This window comes from Oncorhynchus mykiss, chromosome 16, assembly GCF_013265735.2.
Source record: "Oncorhynchus mykiss isolate Arlee chromosome 16, USDA_OmykA_1.1, whole genome shotgun sequence".
Classification (NCBI taxonomy): Eukaryota; Metazoa; Chordata; class Actinopteri; order Salmoniformes; family Salmonidae; genus Oncorhynchus; species Oncorhynchus mykiss.
Window position 1 is genome coordinate 26246585 of NC_048580.1, and position 25999 is coordinate 26272583.

General features: G+C 45.9%; 1 protein-coding gene across 1 annotated transcript in view; it reads left to right on the top strand.

Moving 5' to 3' along the window:
- lrp2b (low density lipoprotein receptor-related protein 2b) overlaps window positions 1-25999 on the top strand; it is a 94543-nt gene that overhangs the window by 59770 nt on the left and 8774 nt on the right. Inside the window, exons 44-57 of the mRNA XM_021565420.2 lie at window positions 4347-4463; window positions 4596-4712; window positions 4920-5057; window positions 7965-8087; window positions 9423-9551; window positions 19696-19827; window positions 22105-22230; window positions 22566-22709; window positions 23078-23243; window positions 23556-23684; window positions 24020-24240; window positions 24590-24772; window positions 24869-24988; window positions 25315-25402. Of these exons, the coding sequence (XP_021421095.2) occupies window positions 4347-4463; window positions 4596-4712; window positions 4920-5057; window positions 7965-8087; window positions 9423-9551; window positions 19696-19827; window positions 22105-22230; window positions 22566-22709; window positions 23078-23243; window positions 23556-23684; window positions 24020-24240; window positions 24590-24772; window positions 24869-24988; window positions 25315-25402 (1933 nt within the window). The remainder of the gene's footprint in view (window positions 1-4346; window positions 4464-4595; window positions 4713-4919; window positions 5058-7964; window positions 8088-9422; window positions 9552-19695; window positions 19828-22104; window positions 22231-22565; window positions 22710-23077; window positions 23244-23555; window positions 23685-24019; window positions 24241-24589; window positions 24773-24868; window positions 24989-25314; window positions 25403-25999) is intronic.

Sequence of the window (25999 nt, forward strand, 5' to 3'; positions counted from 1 at the left end):
TGTTGGGGTTTCTGTCTCCCTGGCTACGGTAAGCGGTAATTTACAGGTCCCAGCTTTTCTGTCACCTCGTATGGCCTGTGCCATATTGCCAGGAACTTACTTTCTGAGGTGGGGATTAAAACTAGAACTTTGTCACCGTCATGGAACTCTCGGTGCTGGGTACCCCGATTGTAGGCTTGGGCGCACTGGGCCTTCTCCATATGTTCCCTTACCATTGGCCCACACCTCCTTGGCAAGATCCAGTATGCCGCATGGATTCCTCCCGTAGAGGAGTTCAAAACGGGAAAACCCAGTGCAGGCCTGGGGCACTTCTCGGATCGAGAACATTAGGTAGGGTAGTAGCTGGTCCCAGTTGTTCCCGTCCTGCTCGATGACCTTCCACAGCATTTGTTTGAGTCCATCCATCTGTGGATCACTGCTTGGTACAGCAATTGCTCAGCGTCTGACCGCAAGGCACAGGTCCGGCGTCTGACCTGCAACCACAGGTCCGAATCTGCCTTAGCTGTAGGAGAGCACACAAATATTACATTAGTCAGGACATGAACTCGGTACCTTGGTCGGTCAGGATCTTGTTCGGGATGCCCAGCCGGCTGAAGAGGTGGAATAGTTTCCGGGCGATTCCCTTGGAGACTGCTACCCATAGGGGAATGGGCCTCGGGATATCGGGTGGCATAATCTACTATTACCAAGATGTAGCGGTGCCCTCGGGCCATGGCGATGCATTCAAATGGCACTCCGATGATCGGTAGGGGAACCAGCAGTTCCTGGAAAGGTGCATTTGGGGCTGTGATTTGACACTCCAGGCAGCTGCGACAATAGTCTTCCATGGCCCACCTCATCACGGGCCAGTGGAACCGGGCAGCGATCCGTTCCCGCGTCTTCTCCATTTCCAGGTGCGCCCCCAACAAATGAGTGTAGACCAGCTGAAGAACGGTTCCGTCGTACCGGCGGGGCAGCAACAGCGCTCTCGAAGATCCCCCTGTTCGTACGACAATTGATACAACAGGTTATTTTTTATTTGGAAATGAGGGTATCGCCAGTCACTCACCCCTGGAAGAAGCTGGCCATCCACCGCTATCACTTGAGCTGCGGCGGCTTTCAAGTTCGGATCTTCCCACTGGGCGGTCCCAAACTGTTCCCTCGGGGCTCAGGGCAGGTGTCTCGACGGGTCCCTCGAAATCGAAGAGGGGAAGTATGGGCTCCTCCTCCGGTTGTTCACCAGGTGAGGTTGGTTCCGGCGCCCCCTCGGACTCCGGGTCCGTAAACACAGGATTGGCAAATGCTTGCTTCCGGGCCGCACAGGTAACAGTCCCTCCCCGCTGTTGTCTGTTGCTGGCTCTGACTCTTTTTTTCCCAGCTCATGCCTCCGCAGTGCCACGAACAGTGGACAATCTCGTCCCACGAGGAGCGGTACCGGCAACTCAAGGACGGCACACACCACCATTTGGCAGCAACTGTGTGGCATCAAGATGGTGGCCTCCCCAGTCGAATACCACTTGGTGTCGCCATGGACATAGGAGACAGACATCTCCTCACCATGGTCAGCCGGATGGACCAGCATGCGCGTTTGTACGAGCGTTACCACACTCACAGAATCCAACTGAGCGTGGGTGTCATGACCGTCAACTTTCACCATGACCATAGGTGCTGGTGGTTCGCTGTGGGCCCTACAGGAGGTGACGTAGTTTACTGCGTCGCACGGTTCGTCTCCGGGGCCCGCTGATGTCATCGACTCTTTTCGAACCCGGCAATTCCTTTCGAGGTGTCCCCGGGCCCCACACTCAAAACACCTCCTTTGGTCTTGCTCAACCTGGGATTGTCGGTGGTGGGTCGACTCTCCCCCGGCTCCTTCCGCGTGTCTGCAGTCCTTTAGCATGGCTGACTTCCGGATTGGGAGTACGTGGTGGGCTTGTCCTTCCGTCCCCCCTGACAGCTCACGGACTCGGTCTGCGTCCCCTTCAGCAGGGCCTCTGTATTCTGGTGTGTCTCCACGGCTCACAAGAGGTTCTCCAAGGTCTGGGGCGCGCGTAGGCTCACTGTCCTCTTCATGTCGTGAGGCTATGTCAGTTGGGAGCAATTTCCTGGTGATGCGCAGTAGATCGTTCATCTGGGCACAGGGGAAGCTTCGCCCATGAACCTTCAATCGTGGAACAGTTGGGCCCGACAGTGCCAGGCTGTACCCATAGCAGCTGAGTACCTCCCTCTTGAGACCATCGTAGTTAGCCGTCTATTTAGTGTTGAGGCATGATATGCCTTTTGGGCATCTCCGGACAGGAATGGGGACAGCAGACTCGCCCACTTGACGTTGGGCCATCTATCAAGGAGTGCTGTCCGTCCAAGCAGGCAGATATTCTGTAGACGCTGTTCTTCCAGCATTTGTTTCTGAATGTCCTGTTGGGCCCGAACGAACTGAGCTATCAACTCGTCCATGCTGATACTGCGTAAACGTCAACCTTGGTCTGACCGCATTGTCAAATGCCTGCATTCTCCATCACTTGTGGCAGACCAGGGTTTTGGATCTAGATGTTTACACAGATCAGACATGGACACAAGTGTGATACCTCAGTTTCAAGAGTGTTTATTTAAAACTATAAAGAAAAATAAAAGAGATGGGTCTCCTCCTCCTCCTACCATCGTCTGGGCTCTGGGGAATGCTGTCTCCTCTGCGGTGGAACACCGAGCCCCTCGGACGTCTATCCGGTAGCAACCTCTCACTACATCCAAACCTCCCATGTGCTGGCCTCCTGGCAGCTTTATGGGCCCCATACGGGTGGTGAGCAATCAGCCCCTTGATTACTCACAAGCCTCAATCAGTCCCAATTAGTCCTGGCCAGAGGACCCGTAGAGACCTGGTACGTCCAGCAGAAGGAGCCACTGCCGTTGGATGTAGACTCTGTCTGTCACCAGGCTTCGACGAGTCTCCCACTGGTGGCTTGTACACAATACGCCACAATGGAGTCGCCTCTTCACTGTTGGTGTTGAGACTGGTGTTTTGTAGGAACTATCGAATGAAGCTGTTGTGATGCGTCTTTCTCAAACTTGTCCTCTTGCTCAGTTGTGCACCAGGGCCTCCCACTCTTTCTATTTTCAGTTAGAGACAGTTTGCGCTGTTCTGTGAAGGGATTAGTACACAGTATTGTACGAGATCTTCAGTTTCTTGTTTCTTGTCAATTTCTCGCATTGAATAGCCTTAATTTCTCAGAACAAGAATAAACTGACAAGTTTCAGAAGAAAGTTCTGTTTCTGGCCATTTTGAGCCTATAATCTAACCCACAAATGCTGATGCACCAGATACTCAACTAGTCTAAAGAAGGCCAGTTTTATTGCTTCTTTAATCAGGACAACAGTTTTCAGCTGTGCTAGCATAATTGCAAATGGGTTTTCTAATGATCAATTTGCCTTTTAAAATGATACATTTGGATTAGCTAACAACGTTCCATTGGAATACAGGAGTGATTGTTGCTGATAATGGGCCTCTGTAGATATTCCATAACTTGTTTTTATTTTTTATTTTAAAATCAGCCGTTTCCAGCTACAAAAGTAATTTACAACATTAACAATGTGTTTCTGATCAATTTGATGTTATTTATTTATTTTTTACCCCCTTTTTCTCCCCAATTGGTAGTAGTTACAGTCTTGTCCCATCGCTGCAACTCCCGTACGGACTCAGGAGAGGCGAAGGTTGACAGCCATGCGTCCTCCGAAACACAATCCAACCTAGCCGCACTGCTACTTGACACAATGCACATCCAACCCGGAAGCCAGCCACACCAATGTGTCAGAGGAAACACCTGGCGACCTGGTCAGCGTGCACTGCGCACGGCCCTCCACAGGAGTCGCTAGTGCGCGATGAGACAAGGATATCCCTGCCAGCCAAAACCTCCCTAACCCGGACGATGCTGGGCCAATTGTGCATCGCCCCATGGACCTCCCAGCCGCGGCCGGCTGCGGCAGAGCCTGGGCTCGAATCCAGAATCTCTTAGACCACTGCGCCACCCGAGAGGCCAATTTGATGTTATTTTAATGGACAAATAATGTGCTTTTCTTAAACAAAAAAAATGATATTTCTAAGTGACCCCACACTATTGTGTGTGTGTGTGTATGTGTGCGGAATGCGAGTTTAATACAGAACAGATACAAAAGAACAAACATGGGAAGCGTAGTGAAAGTGAGAGACAATCAATAATACCTAAGGACTGATGAACATAAAGGGGAAGTAATCAGGGAAGTGATGACGTCTAGGTGTGCCTAATGATGAGGCGCAGGTGTGCGTAATGAAGGTTGCCAGGTGTGCATAATGATGGGTTGCCAGGACAGGTGGTTTATGTGTGCGTGTTCATTCACAGTGCCAAGGCCGTGCTCGGAGAGCGAGTATCGCTGTGACAACCAGCAGTGCATACCTGGAAACTGGGTGTGTGACCATGACAACGACTGTGGGGACAACTCAGACGAGCGCGACTGTGGTGAGATGGACCACTATATCTCTTCTCTCCACTCTCTTCTCCCACTTTCTTGCTCTCTTTTCTCTCATTCTACATGCCTCTCTCTCACATATACACACTCAACTGGTCACTCTACCTTCCTCTCACACACAGAGTTGAAGACATGTCGTCCAGGGTATTTCCAGTGTCTGTCGGGTCATTGTATCCCCGCCGCTCTTCAATGTGACGGACGACCAGACTGCTTGGACATCTCTGACGAGAGCTCCTGTCGTAAGTCTCTACAAGAGGAACTGTTTCAGTTAGCGAGCCATTTCACTACCCCAAGGCTAGCCATTTCGCTATATTGCTTAACCAATGCTAGCCATTTCTCTACACCTTTACCAGCCATTTTGCCACACCAATGCTAGCCATTTCGCTATTTAAAAAAAATGGTATGCAAATACATCTCTCATTCCCTACCTTTTCTCCAAACCATAGCGACCCGTTACCCAGGTGGCCGCTGGTGTCCCAACCACCAGTTCCAGTGTGCGAACAAGCTGTGTGTGTATGAGAACTGGGTGTGTGACGGCAATGACGACTGTGGAGACCACTCCGACGAGGAGCTCATCTTATGTTGTAAGACACACACACATGCAAGTACTCCCTAACATACACACACACACACACACACAAAACTCTCTTAAGATGATGGCATTTATTTGGTTATGTCTTCTGGTCTCCTTTTCATGGCAGACTACTTAAAGGGCAATTCCACCACTTTTCAACCGCCTATTCATTATCTCCAGCACCATACCCGTGTCTACATAATATGTACATATAATGTAAAAAAACGGCACATTTCTACTTTCTTTGGATAAAAATACAAAAAGAAAGGACATTAAGTCGTACTCTATGACATGATCGAGTAGGATTATACGTTTTTTTTAAATGATTTTCAAAACCTGCAATGAGTTTTTTTCCCCTTGTCATTGTGAATCTCAAAGTGTTTTAAAATCACTGATTTTATTTTTTTTAAACTTTTGATAACGTCATCAAATGGCACTTTTTAAAGAACAGCAGTAAAATAACAATAGTGAGACTATACAGGGGGGCACTGATACAGAGTCAATGTGCACGGGCACCGGTTAGTTGAGGTAGTATGTACATATAAGTAGAGTTATTAAAGTAGCAGTGGAGAGTAGCAGTGGAGTAAAAAGGGGGAGGCAATGCAAATAGTCTGGGTAGCCATTTGACTAGATGTTCAGGAGGCTTATGGCTTATGGCTTAGAAGCTGTTTAGAAGCCTCTTGGACCTAGCCATGGCGCTCCGGTACTGCTTGCCGTGCGGTAGCAGAGAGAACAGTCTATGACTAGGGTGGCTGGAGTCTTTGACAATTTTTAGGGCCTTCCTCTGACATCACCTGGTTAGAGGTCCTGGATGGCAGGAAGCTTGGTCCCAGTGGTGTACTGGGCCGTACGCACTACCCTCTGTAGTGCCTTGCGGTCGGAGGCCGAACAGTTGTTGCATCGATGGTTGCTCTCGATGTTGCAGCTGTAGAACCTTTTGAGGATCTGAGGACCCATGCCAAATCTTTTCAGTCTCCTGAGGGGGAATAGGATTTGTCGTGCCCTCTTCGTGACTGTCTTGGTGTGCTTGGACCATGTTAGTTTGTTGGTGATGTGGACACCAAGGAACTTGAAGCTCTCAACATGCTCGACTACAGCCACGTCGATGAGAATGGGGGCGTGCTCGGTTCCTCCCTTTCCTGTAGTCCACAAGCATCTCCTTTGTCTTGATCACGTTGAGGGAGGGGTTGCTGTCCTTGCACCACACAGCCTGGTCTCTGACCTCCTCCCTATAGGCTGTTTTGTAGTTGTCTGTGATCAGGCCTACCACTGTTGTGTCATCGGCAAATTTAATGACGGTGTGGTGTTGGAGTCGTGTCTGGCCGTGCAGTCATGAGTGAACAGGAAGTACAGGAGGGGACTGAGTACGTTCCCCTGAGGGGCCCCTGTGTTGAGTATCAGCTTGGCAGATGGGTTGTTACCTACCCATGACCAGCCTTTCGAAGCACTTCATGGCTAGAGATGTTAGTGCTAGGGGTCGGTAGTCATTTAGGCATGTTACCTTAGTGTTCTTGGGCACAGGCACCATGGTGGTCTGCTTAAAACATGTTGGTATTACAGACTCGGACAGGGAGAGGTTGAAAATGTCAGTGAGGACACTTGCCAGTTGGTCAGCGCAAGCTCGCAGTATGGTAATCTGTCTGGCCCAGCAGCCTTGTGAATGTTGACCTGTTTAAAGGTCTTACTCACATCGGCTGCTGAGAGCGTGATCACACAGTCGTTCTGAACAGCTGGTGCTCTCATGCCTTTCAGTGTTATTTGCCTTGAAACGAGCATAGAAGTAGTTTAGCTTGTCTGGTAGGCTCGTGTCACTGGGCAGCTCTCGGCTGTGCTTCCCATTTGTAGTCTGTAATGGTTTTGCAAGCCCTGCCACATACGACGAGCGTCGGAGCTGGTGTAGTACGATATGATCTTAGTCCTGTATTAACGCTTTGCCTGTTTGATGGTTTGTCGGAGGGCATAGCGGGATTTTTTATAAGCTTCCGGTTTAGAGTCCCGCTCCTTGAAAGCAGCAGCTCTATCCTTTAGCTCAGTGCGGATGTTGCCTGTAATCCATGGCTTCTGGTTGGGGTATGTATGTACGTTCACTGTGGGGACAACGTCATCGATGCACTTATTGATGAAACCAATGACTGATGTGATGTACTCCTCATTGCCATCGTAAGAATCCCGGAACGTATTCCAGTCTGTGCTAGCAAAACTGTCCTGTAGCTTAGCATTTGCTTCATCTGACCACTTTTTTTATTGACTAACCGGTGCCCCCGCACATTGACTCAGTACCGGTATCCCTTGTATATACTCTCGTTATTGTTATTTTACTGCTGCTCTTCAATTACTTGTTCCTTTTATTTCTTATTCGTATTTTTTTTAACTGCATTGTTGGTTAGGGGCTTGTAAGTAAGCGTTTCACTGTATTTGGCGCATGTGACTAATAACATTTGATTTGAAACTAATATGCGTTTGACACTTGCACTTCCTACCGCCAGCCGAAAATAAAGCCCTCAGTATATTCATTGTTTTTTTCAGTCATTTTTGCTCATCTTTATCAAGGCTGTCAATGATTTCAGACCCCACTGTATGTATTTGAATATTTATAATTTTAACACACAAAAACATTTGATTAATGAAATATTTAATCAGTCGTCTGATGGGATGATGATGCACTCTTTGCAAACGGAGGGAATCTAATTTGATTGGTCCCCAACTCACGGCTCAAACCCTTCATTCATTATAATTGAAAAAGTGAGCCACTTTCGTGTCATCGGTTATCCAGAGTTGACCAAATTTACCTCACTAAATTCGTAGTATAGGGCTCAGGGCAACCAATAATACTGTAGAAATACAGTCGTGTGTGTGTGTGTGTGTATGTTTGTCAAATTAATTAATACCCATTTCCTCCTTTGGTGTTGTTTGCCAGTGAACATCACCTGTGAGATGCCATCTAGGTTCCGCTGCGCTAACGGCTACTGCATCTACTCTGGGAATCTGTGTAACCAGAAGGACGACTGTGGGGACGGAAGTGATGAGAAGGAGGACCTCTGTAAGCAACGCACCCCCAACGCAACATTTGTGAATGCTGCCCTAATGCAATATGTTGTGGAGGTTAGGTTCAATAAACACAGAAATAATGCAACCTGTAGTGATGTTTAGTGAAGTGAACATAGCCCTAGTGCAACATATTGGGGTTTATCTAGGTTTAGTTAAAACAGCCCTTATGACTTATTTGCCCTTATGCAAATAGTATTATGATTATGTTTGCGTGAACGTATCCCTAACCCAAATATTCATTAGGTCAAGGTTCAGTGAACACAGCCCTTATATTTGAAAATGTATTGCAATATGCACTGAGTGTAAAAAACATTAGGAACACCTTCTTAATATTGAGTTTAATCCACTGTTGCCCCCAGAACAGACTCAATTTGTTGGGCCATGGACTGACTACAAGGTGTCGAAAGCTTACCACAGGGATGCTGGCACATGTTGGCTCCGATGCTTTCCACAGTTGTGTCAAGTTGGCTAGATGTCCTTTGGGTAGTGGACCATTCTTGATACACACAGGAAACTTGAACATGAAAGACCTAGCAGCGTTGCAGTTCTTGGAGCACTCAAAACCAGTGCGCCTGGCACCAACTTCCATACCCCGTTCAAAGGCACTTAAATCTTTTGTCTTGCCCATTCACCCTCTGAATTGCACATATACACAATCCATGTCTCAATTGTCTCAAAAATCCTTCTTTAACCTGTCTCCTCCCCTTCATCTAAACTGATTGAAGTGTATTTAACAGGTGACATCAATAAGGGATCATAGCTTTCACTTGGATTCAGCTGGTCATGTCATGGAAAGAGCATGTTTTGTACGCTCAGTGTACTTTTTCCAATGGAATCTTCCCGAACATTCCATAGATAATGACTTTGTTAGATGACCCTCTATGTTAAAGTGCAGTTGGACAGGCACTCAGTGACTTAATCTCGAAGTAAGGGTGAAAGGCAAGAGGGGCAGCATTTATCACTATTGAAATAACAATATTAGAGATAAAACAAAAGTAGTTATTTGTTTCATTGTTGTACGATCCGGCATAAAAATCGATCTAGGCAAATTATTTTTAGACGAGATTGCTGTTATGAATTTAGGTAGTTTTGTAATATTTTGGGGGTACAACAGGATGAGACAAAAAATACATTAAGACTTGAATGCACCTTTTGATTGTGTTTTAAATATTTGTGTGCCTGTGTGTGTGTGTGCTCATCCTAGCGTGTGCGTGTGCTCATCCTAGCGTGTGCGTGTGCTCATCCTAGCGTGCGTGTGTGTGTGCTCATCCTAGCGTCTGTGTGTGTGTGCTCATCCTAGCATGTGTGTGTGTGTGTTTCCTTACAGGCCGTGAGCCCACCCTGGCTCCTTGCACGCTCCAGGAGTTCAAATGTACCAATGGACAGTGTGTTGCCCTGCCCTATGTGTGTGACCACAATGACAACTGTGGGGACCTCACTGACGAGATAGGCTGCAGTGAGTTCAACATCACTCTCTCACAACATGAATCTTCTGAGAGAGCAAAACCCATTGCTCATAATTATTTGTATTACATTGTTGATACATTACAAATGAGTAAACATGATCTGCAATGTACATTTGAAGTCGGAAGTTTCCATACACTTAGGTTGGAGTCATTAAAACTAGTTTTTCAACCACTCCACAAATTTCTTGTTAACAAACTATAGTTCTTTAAGTCGGTTAGGACCTGTACTTTGTGCATGACACAAGTAATTTTTACAACAACTGTTTACAGACAGATTATCTCACTTATAATTCACTGTATCACAATTCCAGTGGGTCAGAAGTTTACATACACAAAGTTGACTGTGCCTTTAAACAGCTTGGAAAATTACAGAAAATGATGCCATGGCTTTAGAAGCTTCTGATAGGCTAATTGACATAATTTTAGTTAATTGGAGGTGTAATTGTGGATGTATTTCAAGGCCTACCTTCAAACTCAGTGCCTCTTTGCTTGAAATCATGGGAAAATCAAAAGAAATCAGCCTCAGATTTAAAGAATTGTAGAACGCATGAAGGTACCACGTTCATCTGTACAAACAATAGTACGCAAGTATAAACACCATGGGACCACGCAGCCGTCATACCGCTCAGGAAGAAGACACGTTCTGTCTCCTAGAGCTGAACGTACTTTGGTGTGAAACGTGCAAATCAATCCCAGTACAACAGCAAAGGACCTTGTGAAGATGCTGGAGGAAACAGGTCCGAAAGTATCTATATCCACAGTAAAACGAGTCCTATATCGACATAACCTGAAAGGCCACTCAGCAAGGAAGAAGCTACTGCTCCAAACCTCTCTATAAAAAAGCCAGACTACGGTTTGCAACTGCACATGGGGACAAAGATCATACTTTTTGGAGAAATGTCCTCTGGTCTGATGAAACAAAAATAGAACTGTTTGGCCATAATGGTCATCGTTATGTTTGGAGGAAAAAGGCCAAAGAACAAGCCAAAGAACACGGTGAAGCATGGGGGTGGCAGCATCATGTTGTGGGGGTGCTTTGCTGCAGGGGGGACTGGTGCACTTCACAAAATAGATGGCAACATAAGGAAGGAAAATTATGTGGATATATTGAAGCAACATCTCAATGGGTCCAAATGGACAATGACCCCAAGCATACTTCCAAAGTTGTGGCAAGATGGCTTAAGGACAACAAAGTCAAGGTATTGGAGTGACCATCACAAAGCCATGATCTCAATGCTATAGAAGATTTGTGGGCAGAACTGAAAAAGCGTGTGCGAGCAAGGAGGCCTACAAACCTGACTAAGTTACACCAGCTCTGTCATTATTGTGGGAAGCTTGTGGAAGTCTACCCAAAACGTTTGACCCAAGTTAAACAATTTAAAGGCAATTCTACCAAATACTAAATGATTGTATGTAAACTTCTGACCAACTGGGAATGTGATAAAATTAAATAAATCATTCTCTCTACTATTATTCTGACATTTCACATTCTTAAAATAAACTGGCCTAAAATGGGGAATTTTTACTAGGATTAAATGTCAGGAATTGTGAAAAACTGAGTTTAAATGTATTTGGCTAAGGTGTATGTATGCTTCGACTGACTTCAACTGTATCTGTGAAGGAACTGGCCGTACCCATGCACACTAAGAGGCTTATTAAAATGGTAAATGGACTGGAAACATTTTCTAAATCTGTAAATAATTATTGTAAAACAGATGGGTTAAAAAATTGGTTAAAATACAGGCGATTGATCCAAGATGGCGTAGCAGTCGGACGTGTTTGTCTTGTCCTGTGTAAATGGTCGTTTTCCTCGCTTTTTTCCATATATATTTTAATCTCACTTTCCATCTACGAACTGAATATACTTTCCTGCAACCCGCCTCACCCAATGTCATACGGTTCTGCTATTTTTATACTTTAGAATCGGAACCCCCATCAGAAGCTAGCCAGCTAACTAGCTAGTAGTCAGTTAGCCCCTGCTAGCGGTCTTCACCGTTAACTCGGACACCAGCCAGCTTCAGCTCGGTCAATACCTGCCAGTCTGCACAGCGCGATATCAACCCAGAGCATATCGGACTGCTTTTTCTCTACCTCATCACCGGATTCTTGCAGTAAGCCCTGGACCATTACACCGGATCGTCACAGCTAGCTAGCTGCAATCGAGTGGCTATTGCTGGTTAACACACCTGTCCCGAAGCAAGCACCAGTTAGCCTTGAGCTAGCTTCGAGCTAGGCCTTCTCCCGGCTAGCCAAAGAGGTCTACCAGCTAATTCTTGGTCTACTATACCTCTTTTGCCAATTGGCATGGACCCTTTATTGCCGACACGGAACCCCACCGATCTATCACGACTGGTCTGCCGACGTAATCGCCCGAGGTGTTTTCAGCAGGCTTTTCCGTTGCGACGTTGCCGAAGCCCATCTGCTATTCCCGCCCCACTAGCTCTGAATCGCCATGTCTCCAGCTCGCCTAGCGTAGTAGTGGCTACCGAAGGCTCCCTGACTCATTGGACCCTACATGCCAATGCCCTTATGTCAATATGCCTTGTCTATTGTTGTTTTGGTTAGTTATTATTGTGTTATTTTTGTCATGTATTGTCATGTTGTGTCTTGTTTCTGTCCTTTCCCTTCACCCTGTCTCCCTCTGCTGGTCGTTATTAGGTTACCTTTTCTCCCCCTCTTTCCCCCAGCTGTTCCTTGTCTCCTCCTAACTACCTCGTCACCCCTTTTCCCACCTGTTCCCTTTTTCCCTCTGATTAGTCCTCTATATCTCTCTCTGTTTTTGTTTCTGTCTTTGTCGGATTCTTGTTTGTGTTATTCATGCCTGAACCAGACTATCGTCATGTTTGCTGCAACCTTGTCCTGTCCTGTCGGAATCTGCCGGTCCATCTGAGCCTACGTTTGTTTTGTTATTAAAGAAGCTCTGTTTACGTTAATTCGCTTTTGGGTCCTCATTCACGCACGTAACAGAAGAATCCGACCAAGAATGGACCCAGCGACTTCGGATCCTCTCCACTCAGCCGTCGAGATCCAGGGAGCGATGCTAGGCAGACACGAGCAGGAATTGTCTGCTGCTCGACATGCCGTTGAGACCCTGGCCACCCAAGTCTCCAACCTCACAGAACAGGTTCACCATCTCCGCCTCGATCCACCGGCCACTTCCAGGGCTTTCGAATCTCCGGAGCCCAGAATCAATAACCCGCCGTGTTACTCTGGGGAGCCCACTGAATGCCGCTCGTTCCTCACCCAGTGTGATATTGTGTTTTCTCTCCAGCCCAACACTTACTCCAGGAGCACTGCTCGTGTCGCCTACGTCATATCTCTCCTTACTGGACGGGCTCGTGAGTGGGGCACGGCAATCTGGGAGGCAAGAGCTGAGTGTACTAACCAGTATCAGGACTTTAAGGAGGAGATGATACGGGTTTTTGATCGATCTGTTTTTGGGGAGGAGGCTTCCAGGGCCCTGTCTTCCCTATGTCAAGGTAATCGATCCATAACAGACTACTCTATTGAGTTTCGCACTCTTGCTGCCTCCAGTGGCTGGAACGAGCCGGCTTTGCTCGCTCGTTTTCTGGAGGGTCTCCGCGCAGAGGTAAAGGATGAGATTCTCTCCCGGGAGGTTCCTTCCAGCGTGGATTCCTTGATTGAACTCGCTATTCGCATTGAGCGACGGGTTGATCTTCGTCACCGAGCTCGTGGAAAGGAGCTCGCGTTCTCCGTTGCTCCCCTCTCCGCATCACTACCATCTTCCTCTGCCGGCTCGGGTGCTGAGCCTATGCAGCTGGGAGGTATCCGCATCTCGACTAAGGAGAGGGAACGGAGAATCACCAACCGCCTCTGTCTCTATTGCGGTTCTGCTGGTCATTTTGTCACTTCATGTCCAGTAAAAGCCAGAGCTCATCAGTAAGCGGAGGGCTACTGGTGAGCGCTACTACTCCTGTCTCTCCTTCAAGATCCTGCACTACCTTGTCGGTCCATCTACGCTGGACCGGTTCGTCAGCTTCCTGCAGTGCCTTAATAGACTCTGGGGCGGAGGGCTGTTTTATGGACGAGACCTGGGCTCGGGAACATGACATTCCTCTCAGACAGTTAAGGGAGTCCACGGCCTTGTTCGCCCTGGATGGTAGTCCTCTCCCCAGGATTCAGCGTGAGACGCTACCTTTAACCCTCACTGTTTCTGGTAATCATAGCGAAACCATTTCTTTTTTAATTTTTCGTTCACCTTTTACACCTGTTGTTTTGGGCCATCCCTGGCTAGTTTGTCATAATCCTTCCATTAATTGGTCTAGTAATTCTATCCTCTCCTGGAACGTCTCTTGTCATGTGAAATGTTTAATGTCTGCTATCCCTCCTGTTTCCTCTGTCTCTTCTTCACAGGAGGAGCCTGGTGATTTGACAGGGGTGCCGGAGGAATATCACGATCTGCGCACGGTGTTCAGTCGGTCCAGGGCCACCTCTCTTCCTCCACACCGGTCGTATGATTGTAGTATTGATCTCCTTCCGGGAACCACTCCCCCCCGGGGTAGACTATACTCTCTGTCGGCTCCCGAACGTAAGGCTCTCGAAGATTATTTGTCTGTAGCTCTTGCCGCCGGTACCATAGTCCCCTCCTCCTCTCCCGCCGGAGCGGGGTTTTTTTTTTTGTTAAGAAGAAGGACGGGTCCCTGCGCCCCTGCATAGATTATCGAGGGCTGAATGACATAACAGTGAAGAATCGTTATCCGCTTCCTCTTATGTCTTCAGCCTTCGAGATCCTGCAGGGAGCCAGGTTTTTCACTAAGTTGGACCTTCGTAACGCTTACCATCTCGTGCGCATCAGGGAGGGGGACGAGTGGAAGACGGCGTTTAACACTCCGTTAGGGCACTTTGAATACCGGGTTCTTCCTTTCGGCCTCGCTAACGCTCCAGCTGTCTTTCAGGCATTAGTCAATGATGTCCTGAGAGACATGCTGAACATCTTTGTTTTCGTTTACCTTGACGATATCCTGATTTTTTTCACCGTCACTCCAGATTCATGTTCAGCACGTTCGACGTGTCCTCCAGCGCCTTTTAGAGAATTGTCTTTTTGTGAAGGCTGAGAAGTGCTCTTTTCATGCCTCCTCCGTCACATTTCTCGGTTCTGTTATTTCCGCTGAAGGCATTAAGATGGATCCCGCTAAGGTCCAAGCTGTCATTGATTGGCCCGTCCCTAGGTCACGCGTCGAGCTGCAGCGCTTTCTCGGCTTCGCGAACTTCTATCGTCGTTTCATCCGTAATTTCGGTCAGGTGGCAGCCCCTCTCACAGCCCTTACTTCTGTCAAGACGTGCTTTAAGTGGTCCGTTTCCGCCCAGGGAGCTTTTGATCTCCTCAAGAATCGTTTTACATCCGCACCTATCCTTGTTACACCTGACGTCACTAGACAGTTCGTTGTCGAGGTTGACGCGTCAGAGGTGGGCGTGGGAGCCATTCTTTCTCAGCGCTCCCTCTCTGACGACAAGGTCCACCCTTGCGCGTATTTTTCTCATCGCCTGTCGCCGTCGGAACGTAACTATGATGTGGGAAACCGCGAACTGCTCGCCATCCGCTTAGCCCTAGGCGAATGGCGACAGTGGTTGGAGGGGGCGACCGTTCCTTTTGTCGTTTGGACTGACCATAGGAACCTTGAGTACATCCGTTCTGCCAAACAACTTAATGCGCGTCAGGCGCGCTGGGCGCTGTTTTTCGCTCGTTTCGAGTTCGTGATTTCTTATCGTCCGGGCTCTAAGAACACCAAGCCTGATGCTTTATCTCGTCTCTTCAGTTCTTCAGTAGCCTCCACTGACCCCGAGGGGATTCTCCCTGAGGGGCGTGTTGTCGGGTTGACTGTCTGGGGAATTGAGAGGCAGGTAAAGCAAGCACTCACTCAAACTCCGTCGCCGCGCGCTTGTCCCAGGAACCTTCTTTTCGTTCCCGTTCCTACTCGTCTGGCCGTTCTTCAGTGGGCTCACTCTGCCAAGTTAGCCGGCCACCCTGGCGTTCGGGGTACGCTTGCTTCCATTCGCCAGCGTTTTTGGTGGCCCACCCGGGAGCATGACACGCGTCGCTTCGTGGCTGCTTGTTCGGTCTGTGCGCAGACTAAGTCCGGTAACTCCCCTCCTGCCGGCCGTCTCAGGCCGCTTCCCATTCCCTCTCGACCGTGGTCTCACATCGCCTTAGATTTTGTCACCGGACTGCCTTCGTCAGCGGGGAAGACTGTTATTCTTACGGTTGTCGACAGGTTCTCTAAGGCGGCTCATTTTATTCCCCTTGCTAAGCTTCCTTCTGCTAAAGAGACGGCACAAATCATCATCGAGAATGTTTTCAGAATTCATGGCCTTCCGTCAGACGTCGTTTCGGACAGAGGTCCGCAATTCACGTCTCAATTTTGGAGGGAGTTTTGCCGTTTGATTGGGGCTTCCGTCAGTCTCTCTTCCGGCTTTCACCCCCAGTCTAACGGTCAAGCAGAACGGGCCAATCAGACTATTGGTCGCATCTTACGCAGTCTTTCTTTTCGCAACCCTGCGTCTTGGTCAGAACAGCTCCCCTGGGCAGAATACGCCCACAACTCGCTTCCTTCGTCTGCGACCGGGCTATCTCCTTTTCAGAGTAGCCTCGGGTACCAGCCTCCGCTGTTCTCATCTCAGTTCGCCGAGTCCAGCGTCCCCTCCGCTCAGGCTTTTGTCCAACGTTGCGAGCGCACCTGGAAGAGAGTCAGGTCTGCACTTTGCCGTTATAGGGCGCAGACTGTGAGGGCTGCTAATAAGCGTAGAACTAAGAGTCCTAGATATTGTCGCGGTCAGAGAGTTTGGCTCTCCACTCAGAACCTTCCCCTTAAGACCGCTTCTCGCAAGTTGACCCCGCGGTTCATTGGTCCGTTCCGTATTTCTCAGATCATTAATCCTGTCGCAGTTCGACTTCTTCTTCCGCGATATCTTCGTCGCGTCCACCCGGTCTTCCATGTCTCCTGTGTCAAGCCCGTTCTTCGCGCCCCCGCTCGTCTTCCCCCACCCCCCCCATCCTTGTCGAGGGCGCACCCATCTACAGGGTCCGTAGGATTTTGGACATGCGTCCTCGGGGCCGTGGTCATCAGTACCTAGTAGATTGGGAGGGGTACGGTCCTGAGGAGAGGAGTTGGGTTCCCTCTCGGGACGTGCTGGACCGTGCGCTGATCGATGATTTCCTCCGTTGCCGCCAGGTTTCCTCCTCGAGTGCGCCAGGAGGCGCTCGGTGAGTGGGGGGGTACTGTCATGTATTGTCATGTTGTGTCTTGTTTCTGTCCTTTCCCTTCACCCTGTCTCCCTCTGCTGGTCGTTATTAGGTTACCTTTTCTCCCCCTCTTTCCCCCAGCTGTTCCTTGTCTCCTCCTAACTACCTCGTCACCCCTTTTCCCACCTGTTCCCTTTTTCCCTCTGATTAGTCCTCTATATCTCTCTCTGTTTTTGTTTCTGTCTTTGTCGGATTCTTGTTTGTGTTATTCATGCCTGAACCAGACTATCGTCATGTTTGCTGCAACCTTGTCCTGTCCTGTCGGAATCTGCCGGTCCATCTGAGCCTACGTTTGTTTTGTTAATAAAGAAGCTCTGTTTACGTTAATTCGCTTTTGGGTCCTCATTCACGCACGTAACAATTTTACTGTAGAGCCCCCAGCCCTGCCCAGCATGCCTTACTTAGAGAGCCCTTTTGTCCCACCTCCCCCCACACATGCGGTGACCTCACATGGCTTAACTGGTGCCTCTAGAGACAAAACCTCTCATCGTCACTCAATGCCTAGGTTTACTCCACTGTTCCCACATCCTACCATACCCTTGTCTGTACATTATGCCCTGAATCTATTCTACCATGCCCAGAAATCTGCCACTTTTACTCTCTGTTCCAAATGCACTAGGCGACCAGTTCTTATAGCTTTTAGCCATACCCTTATCCTACTCCTCCTCTATTCCTCTGGTGATGTCGAGGTTAACCCTCTCATTTGTTGACTTCTGTAACCATAAAAACCTTGGTTTCATGCATGTTAACATCAGAAGCCTACTCCCTAAGTTTATTTTATTCACTGCTTTAGCACACTCTGCCAACCCTGATGTCTTAGCCATGTCCGAATCCTGGCTTAGGAAGGCCACCAAAAATTCTTACATTTCCATCCCCAACTACAGCATTTTCCGACAAGATATAACTGCCAAAGGGGGCGGAGTTGCAATCTACTGCAGCGATAGCCTGTAGAGTTCTGTCATACTATCCAAGTCTGTGCCCAAACAATTTGAGCTTCTACTTTTAAAAATCCACCTTTCCAGAAACAAGTCTCTCACCGTTGCTGCTTGTTATAGACCCCCATCAGCCCCTAGCTGTGCCCTGGACACCATATGTGAATTGATTGCCCCCCATCTTTCTTCAGAGTTTGTACTGATAGGTGAACTAAACTGGGATATGTACAATCTAAGCTGGCCGTCCTACAATCTAATCTAGATTCCCTCAATCTCACACAAATTATCAAGGAACCTACCCGGTACAACCCTAAATCCGTAACCATGGGCATCCTCTTAGATATCATCCTGACCAACTTGCCCTCTAAATACACCTCTGCTGTCTTCAACCAGGATCTCAGCGATCACTGCCTCAGTAATGGGTCCGCGGTCAAACGACCACCCCTCATCACTGTCAATACCCTCGTAAAACTGACTATACTACCGATCCTTGACTTCGGCGATGTCATTTACAAAATAGCCTCCAACATTCTACTCAGCAAACAGTGCCATCTGTTTTGTCACCAAAGCCCCATATACTACCCACCTGTATGCTCTCGTTGGCTGGCCCTCGCTACATATTCGTCGCCAAACCCACTGGCCCCAGGTCATCTATAAGCCTTTGCTAGGTAAAGTCCCACCTTATCTCAGCTCACTGGTCACCATAGCAACACCCACCCGTAGCACGTGCTCCAGCAGGTGTATTTCACTGGTCATCCCCAAAGCCAACACCTACTTTGGCCGCTCTTCCTTCCAATTCTCTGCTGCCAACGACTGGAACGAATTGCAAAAATCACGAAGCTGGAGACTTGTAGCTCCCTCTGTCTCTCTCTCTCTCTAACTTTAAGCATCAGCTGTCAGAGCAGCTTACCAATCACTGTACCTGTACAGAGCCAATCTGTAAATAGCACACACAACTACCTCATCCCCATATTGTTGTTTATCTTTTTGCTCTTTTGCACTCCAGTATATCTACTTGCACATCATCATCTGCACATCTATCACTCCTGTGTTAATGCTAAATTGTAATTATTTCGCCTCTGGCCTATTTATTTCTTTACCTCCCTAATCTTCTACATTTGCTCACACTGTACATTTTTACTGTTGTGTTACTGACTGTACGTTTTGTTTATGCCATTTGTAACCTTGTTGTTGTTGTTTTGTGTCGCACTGCTTTGCTTTATCTTGTCGCAGTTGTTGTAAATGAGAACTTGTTCTCAACTGGCCAACCTGGTTAAATAAAGGTGAAATAAAAAACAAAAATAAAAAACAATGCTAAAGGTTATAAAATCAACAAACTTTCCTGCAGAGCATAAAAGCATGTCTACCACCTTTCACTAAGTATGTCTCCTACACTGTTCAAACAGACACCATTCCAAAGCAACACACAATAACTAAGATCAATAATTAACACAGTAATGAAAATCAACACACTCAAACTGAAAAGACAAACACTTGAAACTGTTGAAGGTGAAGTTGATGGTACTTGTATAGCAAGGTTTGAATGAAATGAAACACACTTTGGGCGGAATTAAACAACATATTTGACAAACTAAATGTATAAGTGTATAAGTGAAGATGCATTGTCCTTATGCAGATGCTGTCTTCACATGATCTATTATGTAATGTAGGTAATTTACCTCAACTTTTCTCCACCGCAATTCCATGTATTTGATGTATTCAAACACCACTGAAACTAGTGAACTAATCAGCAACGGGTGTGCAAGTGTTGGAGTACAACTAAATTATAGAATGGCTGGTGGGCCTCGGGGATTGGGTTTAATCCTACTTTCATAGCCTGAACCAGAATCCTTCACTTTAAACAATTGTTTATTACTGTGATCCTATCAAAAGCTGATTTAGACAAATGGAGAAAGTGACTCATTGTGTGCCCTGTTTCAGATTTTGGCCATGACCGGACCTGTGAGGAGAAACTGTGTCAGCACGAGTGTACCCACCTGAACAGGACCGGCTTCATCTGCTCCTGTAGACCTGGATACAGAGTGGACCCGGACAGCACCTTCAACTGCATAGGTACACACATATAAAGACATTCTCACTAGGGTTGACCCAATTTAGTCATCTGGTCGATAGGCTGTTTGTTGTTTGACCGAGATTTCTTTAGTTGAGCAAAAAAATAATAATCATGATGTACAAGACACCTATCTGAGTGGACTACTCCATTGTGGAGGCTGTGGGGATGGCGCAGTCCATCACTAAGGCATGTGCTACTGAAATTGCATATGGTTAAGGACAATGGTACGACACTAATAATTTTAAAAATATATTTTATAAAAAATGCGCTTTCTCCCTCGTTTGATAGTGGTTGCTGTCCGCTGTTCTGAAACATGAGCGTGCCTTTGAATTGGTGCCTTTTCCTAGACCATGTTGCTATGTGCACAATAGCAAAGTTAACCAGTATATTGGTGTTGAGAACAATGTGGTGGAGGCAGCAGCAGAGTTAGGAGACGAGAAAACAGCCCTTGCCTTAATTGTCTAAGAAAAGTGAGGAGAGAGGAAACCCAAACTTAATTAGGTCTATAATCAATAGCCTAACTGTTAAATGTGCCTGTTTTTTTAATCATCTATATATAGTTTATCTACAGAAGTAAGACAGATCCTGCTTGTGTTGCCTGTTTGAGTGTTTGTTTAACAGCCTACTGATTCCCGTGAGTACCAAGCCTCATGCAAGACAACATGTCGGATAAACAATTTCACAAATTCGGCTGTTTTTAATATTTGCTGTGCTATAATTTTTTTCATTAGAACAGACTCTCTGGTATTGCTTGTTTATTTAGTGTTTTATACTGTTCCAAATTGTCAGGAAAATAATATTTATAATAACAATAAGCCTCCTTTTCTTGATCTCCTTGTTATTGTTATTTTCATGATCATCGTTATAAGTAATGTCATTATCATTAGCAGGGTTAGTAGTTTTTAAGATAAATGGAATTGTTTTAAGAAAGTCATACCAAGGATAATTTTGCTATTTGATTTTTTAAATTTTAAGACGCCTTGAAGTATCAAAAAAATATATTACAAAAAATATTATAAAAATAATTTTTGGGCCTTACTGCTATTAGCCCATTCAAACGCATTGAATAACAGATTCATTACATGGAACAGCAGATAGTCCCCCGAAAAAAACCTAAATGACGTTTGTTCTGAAGTGTCTGTCCTATATCTCAGAGATGTAAGAAAGATCAGGAAACATTTTGTTGTATTTTTTGTACATGTATTTAACCCCTTATTTTTGTCACTAAACAGTGTCCATATACTGTTTTGTTTCAACTAGTACAATGGGACCTTCAGACTAGTCTTTTGAGGCCTAGAGCAAAACAAGAGTCTCACCTTTACACAGAGGGGTCATATTAGTGTGTAGCCCAAACCGTTTGGGCGCTACAGACAGACGTTGGCAAATCGGTTGTACCGACTGCAGATGAGTCCCAAGACGCTTGTGGGGGTGTCATAGAGCAAGATTCTCGTCTTTCCATAGAGGGGTCATAATAGTTCCTAGGCCAAACCATTCGGACGCTACAGACTATTTTGTGAGTATACCGATCTTCTCTAGTTCTATCACCTTTCACTGCAGCTACGGAAGTGTTACTTAGGCGGATGCGGTCGACTGAAATGCGTCCAATGTCAAATTGATATCTCTAGATTAAACTGACAGACTTTAATGGGGATTTTTGTACCATGCGAGTTTGATTTCCACGAGGGCGCGGACATCGACCTTAGGTTAATTATTTAATCAGACAGAGCGCTTAAAGCACCAGACAAGCTCAGTGCATATAGTTGATTTGATTAAAACTCATAGGATGTGTCTATATATGGACAAATACACGTTTAAAATATGTTGACCTATCACGATACATGCATGCCACACACACTCCAGAATTCACTTAAACAACATTCAACTTAGACTACACCCACACAGACATAAGCAACATGAATATTGTTTATTAACTGGATCGTTGCTTTCGTTCCATCTCTTCCTTGTAGAGTTGTTGTTCACTGAAAACAACGAAACACAATCAACGCAGCGTAGATAACCCTCTGAAAGAACATGAATCAAAGTGTTTGTGGTAAAAAAGCAGCATTAGTACAACTCCTTTTTGTGGTTATATACAGTATTGGTCAATTCTTTGTCCAAAACATGTTTTGCTTAGAAAATAATATTTAAGTCCACGTTTACAATATGGAGGGCAAAATCACTTCCTGACATCCACCCACCCCTACCTAGACCTTGCTACCCTATAAACAATAACAAGCACATATAGTTACTTAACTTTCTACCGAAATTTTCCCCAGATATCAACGAGTGTGAGGTACATGGGACTTGCCCGCAGGTCTGCAAGAACACCAAGGGCGGGTACGACTGTGAGTGTGCCCCCGGGTACCGCAAAGTGGGCAATGGCAACCAGTGTGAAGCTGAGGGTGAGTTCACACCTCTACCATACTGTTGTTTAGAACTGAGAAAGCTTTGCTTTAGAAATATGCTAATTGCTAAGTATTTTGCTAATTAAAGACCAGTTGTCTAATTTGCAAATTAACAGTTTGTTGTTTCTATCTCATTTTAGTACTGTTTAGGCCTATAAATGGACTGTTTGGGATTTCAAAATAATCTCCATAATATTATACACTATTATGAACAAAGAGTAACAATATTGTTGTTATTACAGTTGCTATTCATTTATCGATGTTTATGGAGAAATGTTTTATGGGGAAACTTAAAAAATGAACTCTTTCCTACTTCAACACAAACTTACCAGGTGCCGGGCCACTCCTGTTGCTCCCAGAGAATATCCGTATCCGGAAGTTCAACTTGCAGATGGAGGCCTACCATGACTTCCTCGAGGAGCAGGAGCACATCATGGCTCTGGACTATGACTGGGACCACAACAACACTGGACTCAGTATGTCACACAAACAAAATTAGCTGCCTCCTATGACCCAGACAAAATAGCTACGATAATACTAAAAATACTCTTTTATTAGTTTTTTTTTTTTAAATGTAATTTATTTTTTCATTTTTCATTTACAAAGAAACAAAGAAACATTATGCTTCCAAAGAAACTTTACTCATCAAAGTCAGGAATGCATATTCAAATACATGTTTAACATGTTAGTTAAACTTACATGGAAAACCTTAATTGTCATCAATATCATAAAAAAGTTACTAATTATATTCAAACGGGACTAAGTGATGCAAAATAATAATCCTGACAAAAATAAGGTCTCCGCGTTAAAAGAGAGCTGAGTAAGCTCTCCGCGTCTTTCTCAGGTATGGTGTATTTCACGGTGGAGGGGAAGGACAATGCGGCAGGCGCCATCAAGAGGGCATATATACCCACAGTGGATGACAATAGCAACAATATTGCCGCCGCTGTCGACCTGGGCATCAAATACATTACCACACCAGATGGCATCGCTGTTGACTGGGTCGGAAGGTAGGATGGCATGGCTGCGCCTCTTTTATTTACTTATTTGTTTGTTTGTTGTTCAGCTTCCCTTGTAATGAAGAACTGGGCATACTCCCCTACTGTGTGGTTTTGTGTTTCATTCATATTCTGAAATGTTCACATTATGGAAATGTAATGTAATCTGTTAGCTAATATATATCGATCACTGAAATTGTCATGGCAGTGGTATCTACACGTTACTTGTTATATTTATGTTAATGGCTATGAATGACTTTGATATGCAGTGCTATAACATGTTTGGGACATAACATAACACGTTCTTTATTTTCCTGTGAATAGGAACCTGTACTGGGCGGACTCGAGAGTCAAGAGGGTAGAGGTGGCCATGCTGGACGGGCGCTACAGGAAGCACCTGGTCAAGACGGACATTGACCATCCCTCTGCTGTGGCTGTCAATCCTCGACTGGGGTGAGAATCATTGTAGGCTGCAATGAGTCTGGGACTTGTATTGGAAGCTGTGGATGATGCTTCGAGAGGCTCACAATTGTTTTGTCCCAAAAAATTCATACACATAGAAACTGTGAACTGGTTTCAACTGCAAAATTGATGGATCATCGCAGTACGACAGTTTTCACAATTGACGAGCAAGCAGTCATGGATGAGACATGGTCATATTTGTCGTTGACCTCGGAATTCTTTGGACAAAAAAATCTGACGTCTGAAAATCCCCTTGCAAAATAAATCTACTGAAGGTGAAACACTTATCCCTCATTTTCCTTTTCCACTTTACCATCTTCATCCAGGATGCTGTACTGGGCGGACCGCGGAACCGCGGCCAGGATCGAGTACTCATGGTTGGACGGGCAGCACCGGAATGTCCTGGTGCCCGACGGCCTGGGTTTTCCCACAGGCCTGTCAATCGACTACGCCAACGGTGACCGGGTGTACTGGTCCGATGCCAAGGAGAGTCGCATTGAGTCGGTGCTACCTTCCGGAGAAGACCGCCGCACTGCACTGTATATTGGTGAGGCTGGAGGGCGGAGTAATACACAATGGGGTGGAGGGAAACACATGACCTGAAAATAGTGTTATTTTTTATCGTTTGCTTTACTTGTACAAAACTCTATCATACGATTGCCCTGCCTCTCTGTGACAGTCGGCTGACTTACTATTCAAACTTCATGCTTTTTTAATTCTTTAAAGGGACATTACACTCAATCTAAGTGTGTGGAGAATTGGTTCGTTTTGACATTGGACTACTTATAGGTCTGAAAATGAACAGAAATTTAAGGTGGTTCATGGTTTCTAACCCTATTTTCTTTCATCGGTAACCTGTCATTTCTAACCCCTGTCATTTGTCTCTGTGGGCCCAGATGTGCGGTACCCTTTCAGTGTGAGTGTGTTTGAGGACCACATTTACTGGAGCACGCAGGAGAAAGGGGAAGTGTTCCGGCAGGACAAGTTTGGCCGTGGCACCAAGACCAAGCTGCTCACCGCTGGGCCCTGGCTCACCCAGATCAGTGTGTACCAGCAGCAGAGATACAACTCAATAGGCAGTGAGTGACACTTCAAACATCTCTTGTGTTTCCTGTTTGAGAATAAATTAAAATGCTGTCTAGGTTTAAGTGACATTGTTTACTTGTGTCTGTCAGTGAAAACCCCTTGTAAAGGGACCTGTAGTCACTTGTGTCTGCTCAGACCTGGAGGCTACACCTGCGCCTGCCCTGAAGGATCCAGCTTTGTCTCTGGCAGCAACACAGACTGTGATGCAGGTACCATAGCCTCCTCCATCTTGGACTGATGACTCTGTCTTGTATTGTAAATGTCAATGATCTGTATCTTGTTCCTCTTGGTTTGACTGTTGTGGTTAGCTACATTAGGTTTTTAATCTATTTTGTGTGCCACAACAAAATTGGAATAGCTGTAGGTGGGTCAAAAATACATATTTTTGAGACACTGTTCCAAACTTTAGTATTGGGCAGAGACAGGATATGATGTAATACCTTAAACAGAATGTAACACTATAAAGGAAATTGTGCTGAAATTGTGCTGACTAGTGTTGACCATGTATTAACCTTTGAACTCTGACCTCTGTCAGGATTTGACCCCCCACCCACCATGCCCCCTCCATGCCAGTGTATAAATGGCGGAACATGCTACTTTGATGACAACAAGGCCATGTGCATGTAAGTTGTCTGTTACATTAACTTGTCCTATTAGTGCCATTTTTAAGTGTCCCCGGGTCCTTAAAAAGTATTAGTCTTAAATGAATTTATCTGATTTAAAAGCCTTATTAAATCCTAAAATGTCTTAAATTCAGTATTCAAACGTCTTAACAAATGTGACGGAGAGGACTAGAGTGTTTCCTTTATATTGTGCCGCTGCTAAGGATCCACCACTTTTTTTCCATTTTTGCCTAAAATGACATAGCCAAATCTAACTAGCTGTAGCTCAGGAGCTGAAGCAAGGATATGGATATTCTTGATACCATTTCAAAGGAAACTTTGAAGTTTGTGGAAATGTGAAATTAATGTAGGACAATATAACGCATTCGATTTGGTAAAAGATAATACAAAGAAAAAAACGTGTTTTTTTTGTACTGGTTTTGTACCATCATCTTTGAAATGCAAGGGAAAGGCCATAATGTACTATTAAAGCCCAGGCAGAATTTAGATTTTGGCCACTAGATGGTAGCAGTGTATGTGCAAAGTTTTAGACTGATACAATGAACCATTGCATTTCTGTTCAAACTGTTGTATCAAGACTGCCCAAATGTGCCTAAT